Source organism: Zalophus californianus, chromosome 9 (genome assembly GCF_009762305.2).
Source record: "Zalophus californianus isolate mZalCal1 chromosome 9, mZalCal1.pri.v2, whole genome shotgun sequence".
Taxonomy (NCBI): domain Eukaryota; kingdom Metazoa; phylum Chordata; class Mammalia; order Carnivora; family Otariidae; genus Zalophus; species Zalophus californianus.
This window is the reverse complement of record NC_045603.1, coordinates 110319787-110339023: the sequence shown is the minus strand read 5'-3', so window position 1 is coordinate 110339023 and position 19237 is coordinate 110319787. Positions and strand designations below refer to the sequence as shown.

Sequence of the window (19237 nt, the reverse complement as noted above, 5' to 3'; positions counted from 1 at the left end):
TAGAATAAACACTGGGTAACAGTTACATGGTCTTGGCTAGAGCAAGGTTTTCTAAGCATCATATTGCAAAGGAATATTGCAATATATTTGGCTATTATTAATTTAAAACTTTTGTATGGTAAATATATATATTTATTTATTATACTTTATATAGATATAAAGATAAATGCAAATTCTTAACAGAATGTTTTCTATGACGATCTTTTACAAATCTATAAGAAATATGAATGCCCTTCCCCCAAATATTCCCCAAATAGACACAAAAGGGAGGTCATAACCTAGAAACACACAAGGGCAATAAATGCATATGAATATATCCAACCTCACTAGTTGTCAAATAAATGCAACTTAAAATGACAGTGCGATAGATTTTTTTTTTTTACTTACCATTTCAATAAAAATTTTAGGAACAGAAATGTCTAATATTTGCAGATATATGCTAAAATAAGTAATTTTTTATATAATTCTATTACTATGAATCAATACTTCTCTGGAAGAAAATATATGGCAAAAGTTTTGGGACAACATAGGCTTTTCATTGAATCATTGCAGTTACAAAAATTTATCATAAGGAAGAAAAGGGTGTACAGGGATTTTGTACAAGTATGTATAATATAAAAAATTTTAAGAGCAAAAATTTTTAAATTTTTAAATTACCAATAATATTACCAATAATATTACCAATATTTCTTATTGTCCCTAATAAGAAATTTGCTGAATAAAAGTATACTATTAAATGTACTTCTCTCAGCTATTCTGATTTAGATGTACATTTATTGTCATTGGAACATATCTGTGACATTATTAAATAAAAAGAGCATATCAAGTATGTATAGTAGGAGCCTAAAAATTTTAAAAATACATATATGCACTAGTTATATTTAGAAATAATGAAAAAGGATATATATCAAATCTTAACAGTGAGTTTTCTGTTTGTGGTGAGATTATTTGTGAACTTTATTTTTGTTGATCTAAGTAAAAAATTATTAAAAGCAGCATTTAAAAACCTTATATTCTAGAAGAAATAAATTATTTTCCACATTTTCTTTTATTATTTGATACTATAGGTATTAATTACCTTTGTTACATTCTATCACCTTTTCTAATGTATAACTTTTATTTAGTTTTATTATGCCTCTATATTAATTAGAGCTTTAAAAAAATAATAGGAGAAAAAAAATAATAGGAGAACTTCCTGGGATATAAAAATAGACCTCAAAGTGGACAGCATTTCTTCAGTTTTTAATTTTAATCTATGGGTTAATTCAACTATGGACTATACCAGTGGTTTAATTCAGCTTCTCCAATTTAGTAAAAATAAAATTGAGAAGTAATGTGGACATGCATATATTCTTATTCCTGAAAGTTGTAATATTGACAGAAAAATGTCACACATAATGCTTGATAAACCATTACTTTTTTAAAAACAGGAAGCTGAAAGAGCAAAGCATCAACTTGACTATTTCCTAAATCAAGGGAAAGAATTACTTAAAAGTGAAGGGAAGACCAAGACAACAATGGAAATGGGTATTAGTAAAATAAAAGTTGAAGATTCAAAAGATATACCATTGGGGAGAAGAAGAAGGAAATCACTAGTTACAGATTCAGGTGGACAAAAGACAAATTCTAAAATCCAAGAACATCCCCAGGTAAGGAAATTACTGAAATAGAGAAAACAGTAGAGTCAGAAAAAACAGTAATCTGTGCTGTAAGATTTTCTTTTATATTGTTGTTTACTTCATTTGCATACATTATTTCAAAAAAACTCTATGCCCTGTTTTTTTGCTTGGACCTTTTGTCTTTTACCTTTGGTTATAGCAATTTATTGTCTTGAATACAAATTTATAAATTAGGTATGTATTGGTTTTGAATGATGATATAAACACCCGAGATTTGAGAGCCAGAAAAAAATAGGATTTCATAGACTAAAGATTTTTGCTATAAATTAACAAAATTAAATATAAATGCTAAACTATGGGGAAACATTTTCAAATTTATCTTTTTACTGAAGTACAGTTGACACACAATGTTGTATTAGTTTCAGGTGTACAATATAGTGACTTGTTAAGTATGTATGTTATGCTTTGCTCGCTGCAAGTGTAGCTATTATCTGTGGGGAAAAATTCTTGAAAAAATGTATTTTTGTTTGTGTTGTGCAGTAGATTCAGAAGCTCTTTCTTGAACATTGAGAGTTATTAATCTTGCCTTAGAAGAAAATAACAGTCTACACAGAAGCAACTTTATTAACAATTAATGGAAAAAGTTCAAGAAGTAAAGCAAAACTGTCAAGAATATAATTTTGCTTGTCTTTGTTCTAGCAGGATAGGTATTATCAGGTCCCTCGTTTCTTTAATATTTTATATTCTTTAGTGTCCTTCTTGTTTTCAGAATGAGAGTTTATGTGTATAAGAGATAGCATAGTAAAACTAGCAAATGGGAAATTAATAAAGTAAAATTAAAGGCCGATACTCTAGCTTTTTAAAGGAGACTATCATCACACAGTAATTTTATCCTTATTTTAATCTTTTTTGTATATAAATTTTTAAGTTTTTATTTAAATTCCAGTTAGTTAACATACAGTGTAATGTTAATTTCAGGTGTACACTTTAGTGATTCAACTCATATATAACATCTGGTGCTCATCACAAGTGCTCTCCTTGATCCCCAACATCTATTTAATCCATTGTATATAATTTTAATTGCAAACTATGTCAGTTTCTTCTTGGAAAGATAAAAAATTGCTCTTAGTGAAAAAGAAATTATTAAGGTTATTAGGGTTTTTTTGTTTTTGTTTTTTGCCCTGAATTGAATACAAAAGCAAATTTTTTAGAAATGCATGTTTCTGTGAACTGGCTTAAAACAAAGATAAAGTGTGGCAACACAATTTAAAATGTGCTAGGCATTTTATATCCTCTATCATTATAAAATATGCTGGTGATCTTATGTATATGTGCTAGTCATTTACACAGTAAGTAATAGGTACCAATCATTTACACAATAAGTAGCAAGATAGCTATAAGCACCCCCATTTTGAAGATGAAACTGGAGCCTAAATAAACGAACTATGCAACATCATAGTAATGTTGAATTAGACTTCAAACGTAGGTCTTTCTGGCTTCAAAATCATGTCAGGATATCTTCTTTTCCTGTCTGTGTGGCTGCATTTGAACCCTCACTTTGTTAATAGGCTAGTGTTTTTTTATTTCCCAGGATTTTCCCCATAACCAAAATAAAGTCTGTCATATATGACGAGTTAAATAGAAAATGTTAGATTAAAAAGTAAGATGATTTTGAAAGAGCAACTTCATTACCTGAAGCATTTTACCAGGTAACTTCATCACCTGCAACCTGGGCAAGTGATTTTTAATTTTAGTGGTTTTTAAATAGATTAACACACACCTCTTCTATTAAATATTCAGTTTAACAATCCTTATAAAACACCTACTATATACTAGGTTCTTTGCATGGATGTTGTATATAGTATCATTTATTTGGATTGGCCTGCTCTGGTAATAATGAAACAGGAATCATTACTGAGGCTTTTGATGGAATAGAAGTTGTTCATACTCACTGTCTCCATGTCCTTATAGTAATTCTTCACTTAAGTGTAACCTTTTTTCCCAACTACTATATTAAAACTATTTTTGCCAAGGTCACAACAAATTTGCTTGATCTTATTCTGAAGGATGCTTTATAGTTTTATCTCAATTATCCTCTTAGCATTACTTGATCATGTTTGACCATTTCTTTCCTTCTTTCTTTTTTTTTTTAAGATCTTATTTATTTATTTGAGGGAGTGAGAGAGAGAGAGAACAGAAGCAGGGGGAGGGGCAGATGGAGAAGGAGAAGCAGAGTCCTCGCTGAGCAGGCAGCCTGATGTGGGGCTTGATCCCAGGACTCTGGGATCATGACATGAGCCGAAGGCAGACGCTTAACCCACTGAGCCACCCAGGTGCCCCCTGACCATTTATTTTTAATGTAGTCTGCATTTTGTTTTAGAGACAGAATAATTACTTGGTTTTCTTTATATTTCTGTGTTTTGGTCTCCTCTTGTACTGCCCATTTTTTAACTGTTGGTGTTTCTCTGAGTTTCCTCTCCTGGATTCTCTTTTTATTCCACATACTCTTTCTGAGCATGCTTATATACCTTTATGGCTTCAAGTGCCAAATAAATCTTGTGTCAAACCCAAATATCACTTAATTGCCAGACCTATTATCTATCAGCTTACTGAATTTACCTACTGAAATAGTCCACAGCATCTAGAACTCATCATGTTCTAAAAGGAACTAATTGCTTTCTTCTTAGACTGCTTATTCTCCCACTAGTCACAATTTCCTGGCATCCTCATACACCTAATTGCTGAAACTAGAATCATTTTTGTCTCTCTTTTTTTTTTTAATCAATCCAATTATTAGCCATAAAATTTTGCCCATTTTTTCCGGTTTTCCTGGCAATTCCCAGGATGCTACCAGGATTCTAATTGCTGTTCTTTTGTCCAGAATTTACTGTCTTCTGTCCAGTTTCCATGTTGATGTCTAGTCATCTTTCAAATTGAAATCTGTTCATGTTAACCTTCTTGCCTAAAATCTTTAATGATTCCCATTATTCTTTGGTTGAAGTACAAATTCCTAATTATGGGTTAAGGTGTCAGATCTGGTCCTTTCTTGAGATGCCAGCCTCATTTTTAATTAGCCCTCACCCCCCCACCCATTCATTGCACATGACTTCGTAAGCATGAGTGTGCACACACATGTACAAACATATATTTATGCTTTAGCTACATTGAACTTCCTTAAGTTCATGGAACACACTATGTTTTCTGTCACCTTCATGATTTTGCATAATTTGCTCTCTTTGTTTTCAACACTGTTTCTCCCTCCCTTGTTTCTTAAAATTCATCTGGTTAAAAAATGAATGAAGAACAAAAAGTACTATGTTATCTTTTGGTACATAATAAATTACTCCAAAACTTAGTGGCTTAGACAACAAACATGTATTATTTAATAGTATCTGTGAGTCAGAAATCCAGAAAGAAGGCTTAGCTAGGTCCTCTAGTTCATGGTGTCTCACAAAGATGCAATCAAAGTGTTATCAAAGAAAAATCAGAGCTGGGCAGTCAAGTGGTTAAAACAGATTTTTGTTCAAAGCCATTGCAATACAAGAAAAGAGACCTCAGTATAGAACTGTGTTCAATTCCTAATACGCCATGGGAAAGTAGGAATTTATAGCCGAAGAGTAGGTTGGTGGACAGTGGAAAATTACTAAGAGGAAACACTGGGGGTGTAAGGGAGATTCTGGCTGAACTGACCTAACAGGATCTTTGCCAAAGATAGGCAAGAGTGATCAGCTATAGAAGTGCCTGGGTGGCTCAGTTGGTTAAGCGACTGCCTTTGGCTCAGGTCGTGATCCCAGGGTTCTGGGATCAAGCCCCACATCTGGCTCCCTGCTCACCAGGGAACCTGCTTCTCCCTCTCCCGCTCTGCCTGCTTGTGCTCTCTCTCTCTGTCAAATAAATAAGTAAAATCTTTATTTTATTTTTTTTAAATTTAATTTAATTTTATTATGTTATGTTAGTCACCATACAGTACATTGTTAGTTTTTGATGCAGTGTTCAAAAAAGAGTGATCAGCTATCACCTGGGGGATAGTGAAGGATGAGGAACCTGATTAAGTATTGAGGGAGATTAATTATGGAGAATGGGGCACTGTTGCTAAATTGACTTATTAGGATTCTTACTAAAATTGGATTTTAAAAGGAAGTGGACAACTTCTCCAACATTCGTTGTTTCTTGCCTTGTCAATTTTTGCCATTCTAACTGGTGTAAGGTAGTATCTCAATGTGGTTTTGATCTGAATTTCCCTGATGGCTAATGATGATGAACATTTTTTCATGTGTCTGTTAGCCATTTGTATGTCTTCTTTGGAGAAGTGTCTGTTCATGTCTTCTGCCCATTTTTGGACTTGATTATTTGTTTTTTTGGGTGTTGAGTTTAAGTTCTTTTTAGATCTTGGATACCAGCCCTTTGTCTGTAGTGTCATTTGCAAATATCTTCTCCCATTCTGTGGGTTGCCTCTTTGTTTTGTTGACTGTTTCCTTGGCTGTGCAGAAGCTTTTTATCTTGATGAAGTCTCAAAAGTTCATTTTGCTTTTGTTTCACTAGCCTTTGGAGATGTATCTTGAAAGAAGTTGCTGTAGCCGATGTCAAAGAGGTTACTACCTATGTTCTCCTCTAGGATTTTGATGGATTCCTGTCTCACATTGAGGTCTTTCATCCATTTTGAGTTTATCTTTGTGTATGGTGTTAGAGAATGGTCAAGTTTCATTCTTCTGTATATAGCTGTCCAATTTTCCCAGCACCATTTATTGAAGAGACTGTCTTTTTTCCATTGCGTATTTTTTCCTGCTTTGTCGAAGATTATTTGACCATAGAGTTGAGGGTCCATATCTGGGCTCTCTACTCTGTTCCATTGGTCTATATGTCTGTTTTTGTGCCAGTACCATGCTGTCTTGGTGATCACAGCTTTGTAATAGAGCTTGAAGTCTGGCATTGTGATGCCACCAGCTTTGGTTTTCTTTTTCAACATTCCTCTGGCTATTCAGGATCTTTTCTGGTTTCATACAAATTTTAGGATTGTTTGTTCCAGCTCTGTGAAAAATGCTGGTGGTATTTTGATTTCATTACATTGAATGTATAGATTGCTTTCGGTAGCATAGACATTTTTTTAAAAAATTTTATTATGTTATGTTAGTCACCATACAATACATCATTAGTTTTTGATGTAGTGATCCATGATTCATTGTTTTTGTATAATAGACATTTTAACAATATTTGTTATTCCATTCCAGAAGCATGGAATGTTTTTCCATTTGTTTGTATCTTCCTCAATTTCTTTTATAAGTGTTCTATAGTTTTCAGAATACAGATCTTTGACCTCTTTCATTGGGTTTATTCCTAGGTATCTTATGGGTTTTGGTGCAATTGTAAGTGGGATTGATTCCTTGATTTCTCTTTCTGCTGCTCCATTATTAGTGTACAGAAATGCAACAGACTTCTGTGCATTGATTTTATATCCTATGGTTTTGGAGCAATCCATTTTTATTGTACATTTTGTTCTTAGGTTAGATTTATAGTTTATAATTGTAAACATTTAGCAGCTATAACGTAAGCTTGTTTGACTAGTGAACTTAGGCAGAAAAAAATTTTATATCTGCATGCATTAAAGCTCACATCTCAGTGTATGCTTCCTTTTATTTTAACAACAATTTAAAAACTAGCTTTATTTACCAATTTATATTCCAGATCCTATGAATCTAAAAAAAACCCCACCAAAATATTTGTGTTAGTTTTTGTATTTTTGGGAGTTGTCTTAGAAATACTTAATTTATAATGGCACTCATTCATCTCTAAGCTAATTTGAATAGAATTCTAAGAGATTTTATCAAGTAATTTGATGATATCATTTGGAGGAAAAAGTAGCACACGTATATAATACACATACATATAAACAAACATACAAACAGATGCAAAAAGAGATCTTAATACTTTCATTCTAAAATTTTAGCCTTGAATCAGTAAAACATAATACAAACAACTGGTTTATATGGAAGAGTTAGCTCTTATCTTTTTTCAACTTTATATTTTTATTCAAATTGTGTTTCTGGCAACTGGGACAAGCTAAGGTTACATGTTTGTCAATATTTGTGGAAGAGACTTTTTGCCTTGATATGTAATCTAATGAAGTTGTGGACTAAGTTTTAGGTGAGTGACTGAGAAGATGTCTAGTGGCTATCTGGCTCATCAAGTGGACAAATCACTAATTTTGTTTACAAATAGCCTCTTTCTCTCTTTTCAACCTGAAACGGTTGCATTTGGGGGTCTGAGTCTCTTGAGATCTCTTCATAGGGGGTATGGGGGCTTAATGTTTAAGTGACTATAGGGAACTGAGGGGCTCAAGTTGGAAAGGGAAAGCCTGGCAGGGTAGGCAGAAGGGTGAGGGAGGTTGGTGGTTAAAGAGGGACATACCAAAGGATTCAAGAGAACCTTAGTGAAGATTGAAGGTGATAAAAAGAGGAAAGAGAAACATTAGTGATGGGAAGGGAGAGGTTTCAAAGGTTTTCAGTCAATTGAGAAGCTCCCATGTTCTTAACTTTTGGTACCTTTATACTTAAACAGAAAACTTAGGACTCAGGGCGCCTGGGTGGCTCAGTTGGTTAAGCAACTGCCTTCGGCTCGGGTCATGATCCTGGAGTCCTGGGATCGAGTCCCGCATCGGGCTCCCTGCTCAGCAGGGAGTCTGCTTCTCCCTCTGACCCTCCCCCCTCTCATGTACTCTCTCTCTCTCTCTCATTCTCACTCTCTCAAAATAAATAATAAATAAATCTTTAAAAAAAAAAACAAACTTAGGACTCAAACATAGCTTCTGTTCCTTACAGATTAGCCTCTTACAGATAGAGAAGCCTGGAAATCTAATCCAGCCTCCACTTATCTGAGACTTTAACCAGATTCTGGAGTATACTCAGAATCTTAAGAATCAAAATCTGTCCCTACTAGCTTCAGTGGACATTTGCATGGAACAATGGTTTAGGAGTTGGACTCACCAATGGATCCTCAATTAATCAGGAGTTAAGACAATGGCTTAAAAAATGCAAAAAAATTGAGGTCCTGGGTGAGTGTTCTGGAGTCCAGTGATGAATCTGACTCTATCTGAGTCACAGCACTATCACTGTCAAAGAAAAACAAGAGCTGGGCAGTAAAGTGGTAAAATCAGATTTTCAATGTCAATGTTGGCCTTGGCTGCATTTGTCTCAAGACCTAACTGGAGGAGGATATACTTCTGGGCTCAGTATATACTCATGTAACTATTGTTGGGCCTCAGATATTTGCTGGATGTTGCTTGGGGACATCAGTTCCTTGCCTTGGAGGCCTTTCCATAAAGCTACTTAGAACATGCAAGCAAGGGCAGAAACAGGGAGAAAGAGAGGGAAAGCAGCAGGGAGGGAGGGAGAAAGGTAGAATCTAATCTCAGAAGTGATATCCTATCACTTTTGCCATATCCTATTCATTAGAAGTAGAAGTAGTCATGAGGGCCAGCCCAAAAACAAGGGAGGGTAATACAACAGGCATGAATACCATGAAACAGGCATCACTGGGAGCCATTTTAGAGATTGCCCACAAATAGATTGATATGAGATTGTGAAAACTCTTGAACTGAATGCTAAGTTAAGTAGTTTGGTTTTCAATTGTCAGAAAGGAAGAACTGCTTTGTATTGATCCCATAATTCATAAGGTCTTACCTATATATTGTAACTATAAATATATTTCATTTCTTTTGCTGATATAGCTGTCCTAGATATCACAATGCCTTGTTTGGCTGTGGAGCTGGGATATCGCTAATATCAAGAGAGAGTTTTCTCAAATGAGGTGGCATGTTCCCAGTGCTCTTGGGCCTAGCTTCATAGGGAAGCCAGCTTATCACCCTGTGCTACTGGTGATAGAAACTTAAAATTTAAAAGGAGTGAAAGAAAAATATTTAGAACTCCTACTACTGGACATTAGATTGCATTACACAAAAGCTTGGTCATATGTATATCTTAATGACATATTTAAGAAGTGAGTGAGTCTGTTTGATTAACATGTTATGACATATTTAAGAAGTCTGTTTGATTAACATGTCTTTGTTTTCATACCTGTTTTTAAAGTTGCTTATTGAAATAGTAGTCTTTTTAAAATTAGAGGTTAGGGTAAGACCTATTATCTTTTCTATGTGTCAGGAGCTGAACATATTTTTCTATAAAACCCTTAGATATAGGAGGATGATAATACTTTAAAAACATGCTAGAGTAAAATGAGATAATGTTTATCAAATGCTTTTGTATATCATGAAGCACTGTGTGAATGTTATCATTATCATGTTATCATTTAGTTCTGTCCAGTTATCTACATAGTCCATATGAAAACCCATGGTTGTATATTACTTAATATATAGACTAACTCTTATCACATATAGGCCCAGAATGTGTAATGGCTCACATACGATAGAAAATTATTTCGTCATGTAAATACTTCCAGGAAGTTCAGGGTCCATGTTTGTGTTAGGGAGTCCTGCTCTACAGGGTCATTCCAGTATCCTGGCATATGGAGGTTTTGCCATCTTACATTGGCTTCCTGGGCCACATTAAGCATAGATACCCAGCTACCAGAAGAGAAGATGGAAGACCAAACATGAATCAGTTTTCATTGACCAGGCTGGAAGTGGTACACACCATTTTCTCTCATAATTAATTTACCACATTTAACTGTAGGAGGGACTTAGAAATATAGACCAGTAATGTGCCTTAAGAAAAGAAAATTAGTTTGGTGAACATCAGAAGTCTTTGACACAGGTGAATAAGGATAAAGCTAGCTAGTCTCTGTATGAAAGAAACTGAGTTAGGTAAAATTCAGGCCTGGGATAAAATCTAGAATCAACAATATGCTATAGGAAAACATGTTATCTTCCCAAGGGGTAAGTTATTAATAAAATCACACTCCTGAGGTCATTGGTTTCTTATATTTTTGATCACACACCTCAGTAAGTATATTTTGAGCATGCATTCTCAATATACTTTTACAATTTTTTTAAATTAAAAAAATACTATCATTAGTATACTCTGTGTTAGTACCACCATATTAGTATACTCTTGGCATTTGAATTATAAATGCTTCAAAAAGAATATTAAAAAGATTAAATAATTATGTAATGGATATGTTTAAAATAATGTTTATTTACTATAAATATAATCGCTTCTCGGCCTTTTGGCTAAGATCAAGTGCATTTACTATAAATATAAAGCCCTTTTTGCACTCATTTAGAAATACAATTTTGGTAGTAGTTCATCTTCTACAGTGTTTCTTCCAATGCCAGGTATGATCATTTCTTAGCTTTTTTGATACCTTAATCTTACAAAATTGTCGTATTTAAAAACCTGCTTTGAATGATTTTTTTAAAATAATTTAGTATGAACATTTGGTGTGCATGTTTAGTGTATTTAAATTTAGTTTTCTTTATCACAGATCTCAAGTGTCCCAAATGGAAGCCCAACTGACAAAAGGTAAAACATTTAAAAATATTCTTTTTCTAATCTTTATCAATTTATATACCTAAATGGTGAAATAGCCATTCTAAATTCAGTATCATAAAACTCCTTTATTTATATCTTTGCTTACAATATTGTACTCTTCGGAACTAATTTTAAATAGAAAATGTTTAAAACTTTAGATGTTGTCAAAGACCAACAGTTTTGGATGCTGTGAAAAATCAAAAATTTTAAGTGAAAAGTTTAAACTAAGGACTAGGTATGGTACAAAGCCACTTTCCTCCCCACATCCCCACCCCACCCCCTGCCTCCCTGAGCAACAATTAAATTTTCAGATAATGAGAAACTGAATATGACCCATTTCTTATTAAAGATTTTATTTATTTATTTGAGAGCACAAGTGGGGGGAGGGACAGAGGGAAAGGGAGAAGCAGACTCCCTGCTGAGCAGGGAGCCAGACTGGGTGGGGGGGGTGGTTAATCCCAGGACCCTGAGATCATGACCTGAGCCCAAGGCAGACGCTTAACTGACTGAGCCACTCAGGCGCCCCTGAATATGACCCTTTTTTAAAATGGTTTTTGTGTGAAAACAATTTTTATTTATTTTCAGAAAAATACTTATGGGTGGGATTACTTACCTCACTGAGTCATGACCTCAATACATAAAACACTTAAATTTTTTTGCATTTCATTTTTGCTTAATCACTTTATGTATATGCATATGCATGCACGTAAATAATTGAGTTGGTTGATTTAACCGATTAAATCTTACAGTTTCATTAGTGAGTGAGTCTGTTTGATTAACATGTTATGATTCACAGACCTTTTCACAAACCTGTCAAGAAACAGAAAGCCTGAACCAGATAGATTAGTGGAACAGTAAATTCTGTCAATAAGAGTTAGGTTGCTCTTCAATGAGAATAAACTATGGCAGTGTTTCCTTTCAGTCATTCACTTGAATTTTTGAGAATTCAAATTCAATGTACATGAGGCACTTATTCTTTAATTATACATAGCTTAATATAAAATTTTGGCTTTGATTGTCATGCAGAAAAGAGGAAAGAATTATTTAGAAATGTGCATTTCTCTGCTTCATTACTATTTTTAATATTTCTAGATTATAGACCCAGATGAATTAGCAAGAATTAGGTAATAAATATTATGATTAAGGTCTAAAAGTTTTGAAAGGGTCCATTTTAATGTCAGTAGTGATTATATTTTTAAAAGTATGTTTTTAATATTTCAAGAGAAGATAGACATTTATTTGTTGCTTTGCAAACTTATGGGTAGAGTTCTTGTCATTTATTACTTTGCATTATGATTATATCTGATCAGTATTATGAATATTTGAGAAGGTATAAGAAAAAGTATTAATAATTATCTTCAACTTTAATTGGAGCTTAACCAGCTTATGAACTGTAGAAATAGGAACAAATAAAGCATGATACTCTTTTATTCATGTTAAGACTATGGTAGAGCATGGCATACTACTATAGTTTTTCAATGGAAACATCATGAAGTAATAGGCATTGGGGAAAATGCTGGAAAGCTAATGTCACCGTGAAGAACATGAAGTAATAACTTTTCATATAAGTTGTTTTAATATTGGGCGTTTAGATCCTGCTGCTGAATTTGATAGACTATATTTGGTGAATCTGAGGAAGTAGAAATATTGGCTTAAACAGAAGTATTTTAAAGAGAATTTCTAGTCTCTATGAGAGAGTAAGGCAGTCTAAGTTACTTTTTATGAGCTTTTGGAAAAATCTTGAAGATGGGTTATGATAGTGTTACTGTGAGTTACTACTCTTGCCAGCCCCCATTCTACTTGGCTGATAAGTCACAGTTAATAAGAGTAATAGTGGGAAGTGGAAGAATGGAAGAAGGGTTGGATGGGGAATAATGGACTAAGGATGATAGGGAATATAAGACATCGAGAACAGAAAAAGGTCATAGAATGAATATAAAAAAATTCCTCTTAAATGGCTTCCCCCCTATTAGTGTTAATTCATATAAATGTTCCCTAACTTTAGGAGGAAGATTATTCAATTCAGTTTAGTTCAAATAGGGAAATATGGACTGAATTTCCATGCTGTGCAAGGCACAGTGCTAGGTCCAGGTCCAGGGATCGCGTGCTAGATAGTATGAGGAATATAAAGATGACAACTGTATCATCCTTGCCCTCAATGCATTAAATGTTCTAGTAAGGCAGACAAGACATGCGCAAAAATAAGTGCAGTATAATGCAGAAGATGCATTCTATAAAAGGTTACCAAAAGGTTGCAGCAAAAAGGAGGAAAAGTTATTTCTGGCTTGAATGAGTGTAACAGTATTTAATTTAAGAAGGACAGGTGGGTTGGATTTTAACACGGAAATATGAGGAACAGGTGGACTGAACAGTTGAAACAAAAACAAGGGTGTTTAGAATCTACACAGTGTGCCAGGGAAAGACGAGTAATTTTTTTTTTAGTTTAAACTGAGGAAAAAATGGGAGATATGACATGAGAAAGGTTGCTTTAGCTTGATAGATTTTATAGAATTTCCCTTAATAGCTGTAGGTTGAATATTGCTAAATATAATAAAAAATCAAACTATTAAGCACATGGCACTATATTATTCATGAAACTTCATTTTGGGTTACTTCTTAGATCCTAATAGAATTTCTGAAATACTTTGGAAAAGTCTCCCAAACCTTCAGAGTGGATGGGAGCGAAGTAAGGAGATCCCACCTGAACAGACACATGGTATTGATTACAATAAAGTACATTTATTTTTTGCACTTTACAACATTTAGCAATTTGTTTTGGTTAGGGAATGAGTTAGTGGCAAATATTTAATCAAACACAATAGATGTTAATAATTTAGTGTTTCACATCAAACGTGGTGTTAGCTTTTCTTAAATGTTTTATAGCATTGAAATTTACACTTTTTGGATATGAAAATGTAAACTGTTTCTTGGTGTTTTATTTTTAAGAGTTATACATCCAACCTAATTCTTTCTAAATCCTTTTTTTACAACTTTCCCCCAACACTAAGCACAAAAAACATATACAAAAGAGGAAGTGTATTAATGTGTCCATTTTTTCCCATAGATTAGATGATTAGCTATTACATTTATTCATTCATTTATTCGCTAAACTCAATCATTCAACAAATATTGTCACCTTCATATGCCAGGTACTCTTTTTTTAATTTTTATTGTTATGTTAATCACCATACATTACGTCATTAGTTTTGGATGTAGTGTTCCATGATCCAGGTACTCTTTTGAACATTGGGTTTTACTGATAAATAACAAAAATAAGCTTTCTTTTCTTGTGGTGTTTACATTACAGTGGGGAAGACAGGCAAAAAAACAAGTAAGAATACATGAACAAGATAATTTTAGAGAGTAATAAATGAAGAGAACAAAACTCCCTTTCTGATAGGGAGTCACAGGGAAGGCTAATTTAGATTGGTGGTCAAGGATGATTATTATGTATCAAGAAAAGGGATGTCTAACTATGAAATAAAAAAAAACCTGTCATAATTTTTTGCCTCTTTCCAATAAGCTACAAATGGAGATTTACCTTTTTAAAAACCCTAAAGGAGACTTTATAATTTCCCCAATTAATGGTTGCACAAGTAACATATTACTTGTGGTCCAAATTATAGACATTAGTTAGATTTTATAGAGGAAAGCTTACAAACTAAGAAACAGTAGAGGGTACAATATCTCCTGAGCTGTCATTATTCTGCAGGAAAGTATATCGAATTCACCATGGAAAGTGCTCCTGAGAGGGACTTGCTCCTCACATAATCCTACAAAATTATAGAGGCATTGGGAGGGGATAGAGAGCACCTAGTCAAACCATGTAACAGTGAGAGATTCCTGCTTGGGTCAACGGTCTTGTTAGAAAAAGGATGCTCCTGGAGTAGTAGGCATTTTGTATGTTAACATAGCTGGTATCAGTGAGAGTTATTTTTCCATTCAACAGTCCTGGTGAGCCAGCTCTGCCAAAACACCAAAAGGGAGAATGGAGAGAACTACCAGGGCCATGCCATAACAGAGATTTGTCTGTCCTCTGTCTACTTCTTGGTCTTGGGGTCTCACTAATAGGTCTCTCCATTAGCTCCAGCTGACACCTGGTCCTGATCATAACAATTTCTACAGTATTGCCTGGGAGAAAGATGACAGTAGGGTCCCCAGCTGGGGTAGGTGTGGGTGCAAAACCAGCATAAATAAATAAATTCACAGATTATAAGCTTTACTTCCTGGACAGCCAAAGAAGGCTGTTTTGGAATATCTGTACAATATCTGCAGTAAGAGAGGAATTTATTCATTATCTCCCTTGATATCACCACCTCCAACCATTTCCCAAGGTCAGACATGTTCATGCCTCACAAACTGAGATCTGTTATTCCTTCTTGGAGATGAGCCAGCTTGTCATTTTTTTGGAGCGATAAATTTAGCAGGGACCCCAAAGTTACTCTTTTTCCCTCAGAAGTCACCTGCAGGGTTAGAAGAGGATGTTTGCAGAAGAATCTGATGCAAAGACAATGTCCATCTTTTAAATGAACAGTCTGATTTGTCCATTCATACACTGAGATCAAAGTGGGGAGTAAAAAAAAAATGGGAATAAAATATTTATCTTGAAATAATCTTTTCTTTCACTCTTTAGTTCCAAAGTACATTGGAATTCAACCAATGCAGAGAGGCCCTTACAGGTTATGCCATCCTATAACTTGTGAACAACAAGGGGAAACTGGATTGACAAGCACTGTGGAGGTTGTTTTTAAAGAAACTGGCTTAGAAACTGGCTTAGATGGCAAGTAGAATAGTCTTGATGAGCAACAATGGCTTCTCTGTCTTTTAGATAAATTCCCTGTTAAACATCTAGTTCGTTCATAGTGGAATAGAATGGAGATGGACCCAAGACCATAGGAGACACAAAGATCATACATTCTTGATTGACTTTTTTAGATCAGATATTTTTCTTTTAGATTTAGCTCCTTCTTGTGGGCATGTACACATGAAAAATAAGGATTGGGGCACCTGGGTGGCTCAGATGGCTAAGCAAGCATCTGCCTTCAGCTCAGGTCATGATCTCCAGGTCCAGGGATCGAGTGCCACATCGGGCTCCTAGCTCAGCGGGGAGTCTGCTTCTCCCTCTCCCTCTGCCACTCCCCCTGCTTATGCTCTCTCTGTCTATCTTTCTCTCAAATGAATAAATAAAATCTTAAAAAAAAAAGAAAAAGAAGGATTGAGTTTGTTACTAAGTTGCTCTACCTATTTCCTTAGGTAGGGGGTGTCTCAGAAAAAAATATGTGTATTTAATAGTTTTGTCCTGCATGGCCCAATGGCCTGACAATGTCACTGGGCCATTAGCAATGGCTCATGAGTGTTTGTAAAAGTATAATTCAATCTAAGAATGTGCTCTGTGGCTATGAACAAGGCCTGAAATTCACCTAATTTTGAAGAATGTCCAATTCTATGGGATTTTAACAACCTACCATTATTCTGGTAGACAAATGCTGTACCTCAATAGATTTTATGACTTTTGAGACTGTTGGATCAGTGAATCATACTTTCTTGTCAGGTGGCAAATCTTATAGGCAAGGCAAGGGTCTTACTAAGTCAATGGTATGGTTAAAACAGCAGGGGAGTATCTCTGTGCCCAGTGAGTGTGCAGACATATTTTATTAATTCGGCCAAGGTCCTAAGGACCAGGATTGGCCCTTTATTGGATGTGCTAAGTCAGTTCCCTTTTCAGTAGAATTTTCCAGGCTTATACCACCTTATGAGATTTTGGTTTAGAGAAGATCCATCATGGGATAGGAATGTTTGTTTGAAAAGTGAGAAAATCTGCCCCATTGGGGCCCAATAATAGGCCAAGAGCATGTGATAAATTTAGCAGTGGGAAGAAGTAATGGAGTTCAGAGTCCCAGGAACTGACAAATAATTTGAAGTATTATTGCCAAAAGCTCCAGTCAGCAAAAGTTAACTTACATGTCATGTACCTGTAATCCCATGAGTCTAAAGAATATAGCAGATATAAAGTTAAAACTTGCTTTTGTGATGCCTGGAACTTTTCCATAGCTTCTTAATGTAGGAACTTCCATTTAAAATTAGTTGCTCTGATACAGATGCTTTGAAGAGTCGCTAGGTATAGAATGTGATATCATCAGTACTTAAAGAAGAAAGTCCTTTGTGGTTGGGGTCTGCAGAGCTAATAAATTTTCTTGTAAAGGATGTAGAATATATCTTTTTGGTATTGTCCAAATAATGATCCCCTTCCCAAAATTCATTTGAATGACAGGGTCATGGATTGTGTTTTCATTTAAAATTATCTTTAATGAGAGGTGCCTAGAAAATAAGCAGTACTTCTTCAGTGTTGGCCACTGTCTTCAGTATACTAGAATGTCTGGAAATTGCTAGCAGTTCACGTTGTGCTGGTTTTACTCCACCTGTTGAAATGTATGTCAGGAATTTAAATATTCCCAAGAAATATTAGTAAAGGTTGCATGTTGCCTGTCTTTCTGCATACATGTATCAGTAGTGGCAGCAATTTATTCAGTAGCTGGTATAATAACAAAGACTTAGGGGGGATACAGTTGGTTTTTTTTCCCACTGTTGAAGCTTTGACTATCATACCCAATGATAGTTTTTTTTTTAAGATATTTTTTAAGATTTAATTAATTAATTTATTTATTTGTCAGACAGAGCACGCAAGCAAGCACACAGAGGGAGAAGCAGGCAGAGGGAGAAGCAGACAGAGAGAGAAGCAGGCTCCCCGCTGAGCAGGGAGCCTGATGTGGGACTCAATCCCAGGACCCCAGGATCACGACCCGAGGCCAAGGCAGATGCTTGGCCTGAGCCACTCAGGCGTCCCCCCCGTGTTTGTTTTTTTTTTAACTAGATATACTGGCATTTCATAGCATCCCTGCATGCATCAAATTTTGTTTGGAAACTAATTTTATCTTTACCCTCCCTGTATGCAATATTATTGAATGATTAGTTCAGACAGTTCTTCCCAAGTTCATGTAGTTGGCCAATAGGGTAGTTTTCCAATCAGCATGGCTTTGTATCTGTTCTGGGTTTAGTATTCCAGAACTCCAGTGTCAGTTATATAATCCAAGAGAGAAACAGCAAATTTCATTGTAATATAAAGTACAAAAATAGTAGCCCTGTGTGTCAGGGGTTCCTAAGACCACTCGCATTACTGAGAGAACTCAGAGGATTCAGCATATGGTCATTATCATGGCTATGATTTGTTACAGCAAAAGGTTGCAAAGCAAAATCAGTAAAGGGAAAAGTTTCATGAGGGAAAATCCAGAAGAAACCAAGTGTAAATTTCCAAGAGTTCTCTACCAGTGGAGTCACACAGGATGCTCTTAATTCCTCCAGCAATGAATTATGACAATACATATGAAATGTCAAGCTCATTAGAGACTCAGTGCCCAGGGTTTTTATTGAGGCTAGTCATGTAGCACCCTCTGCCTGCCATGTGTCAAAATTCCAGGCTCGCAGTAGCAAAGCAGGTATTCTGTATAAATCACATTATTTGTGCTACCAATTTGGGCACAGTGAGCCACTCTTATCAGCTCTGGGAATTGTAAGAACCCTCCCTAAATCCAGGTTCCCAAATGCCAGCCAAGATTCAACCTTGCAATCAGGTCATTCTAAGGATAGCAGTCTCAGTGTTGCTAGGTCCACTCTTTGCTGTGCAGTACACCCCCTTGACCAAGGTATTTTTACAGTAAAAAATTATCATCAGTGGGTCCCCAGCCTCCCGGGTGAGACTAACCTGTAGTATTAATCTCAGTTATACCCTTTAGAAGTCCTGGACTTCGCTTGTAAAACAAGTCCCATTAACCATATCTTAGAAAGCCAAGTGACTTTCTCTTTAATTTTCTATATTGATCTTTTCCTTTTCTTACCCAAGGCACCAATTCAGGAATTGGACAACTATGGTCAATAAGTTGAAGCTGACCTGAAGGCCTTCTAGGGCTGAGACAGTGTCATGACAGTCAGGTCACACGCGCAAGAAATTTAATCCCAGAGAGGCCACATGGTACCCCTGGAAACAAAGACTTTATAATTGTTAGAGCCCCCCAAGAGGACATACTTTAGGCAGGCAGTGCAGGTAAAACGGGGTCCCAATGTGGTCTCCCACCTTAGGGT

At 35.3% G+C, this 19237-nt stretch overlaps 1 protein-coding gene across 15 annotated transcripts in view; it reads left to right on the top strand.

Annotated features, from left to right (window-relative positions):
* Window positions 1–19237, top strand: part of CCDC7 (coiled-coil domain containing 7) — a 481360-nt gene that overhangs the window by 163598 nt on the left and 298525 nt on the right. For 14 of the 15 annotated variants that reach the window (XM_035729112.1, XM_035729118.1, XM_035729115.1 and 11 more), the window contains 2 exons: window positions 1431–1649; window positions 11055–11092. In XM_035729112.1, coding sequence (XP_035585005.1) covers window positions 1431–1649; window positions 11055–11092 — 257 coding nt within the window. Of the gene's footprint in view, window positions 1–1430; window positions 1650–11054; window positions 11093–13721; window positions 13818–19237 lie in introns of all 15 variants that reach the window. The other variant, XM_035729120.1, reaches the window with a different exon arrangement.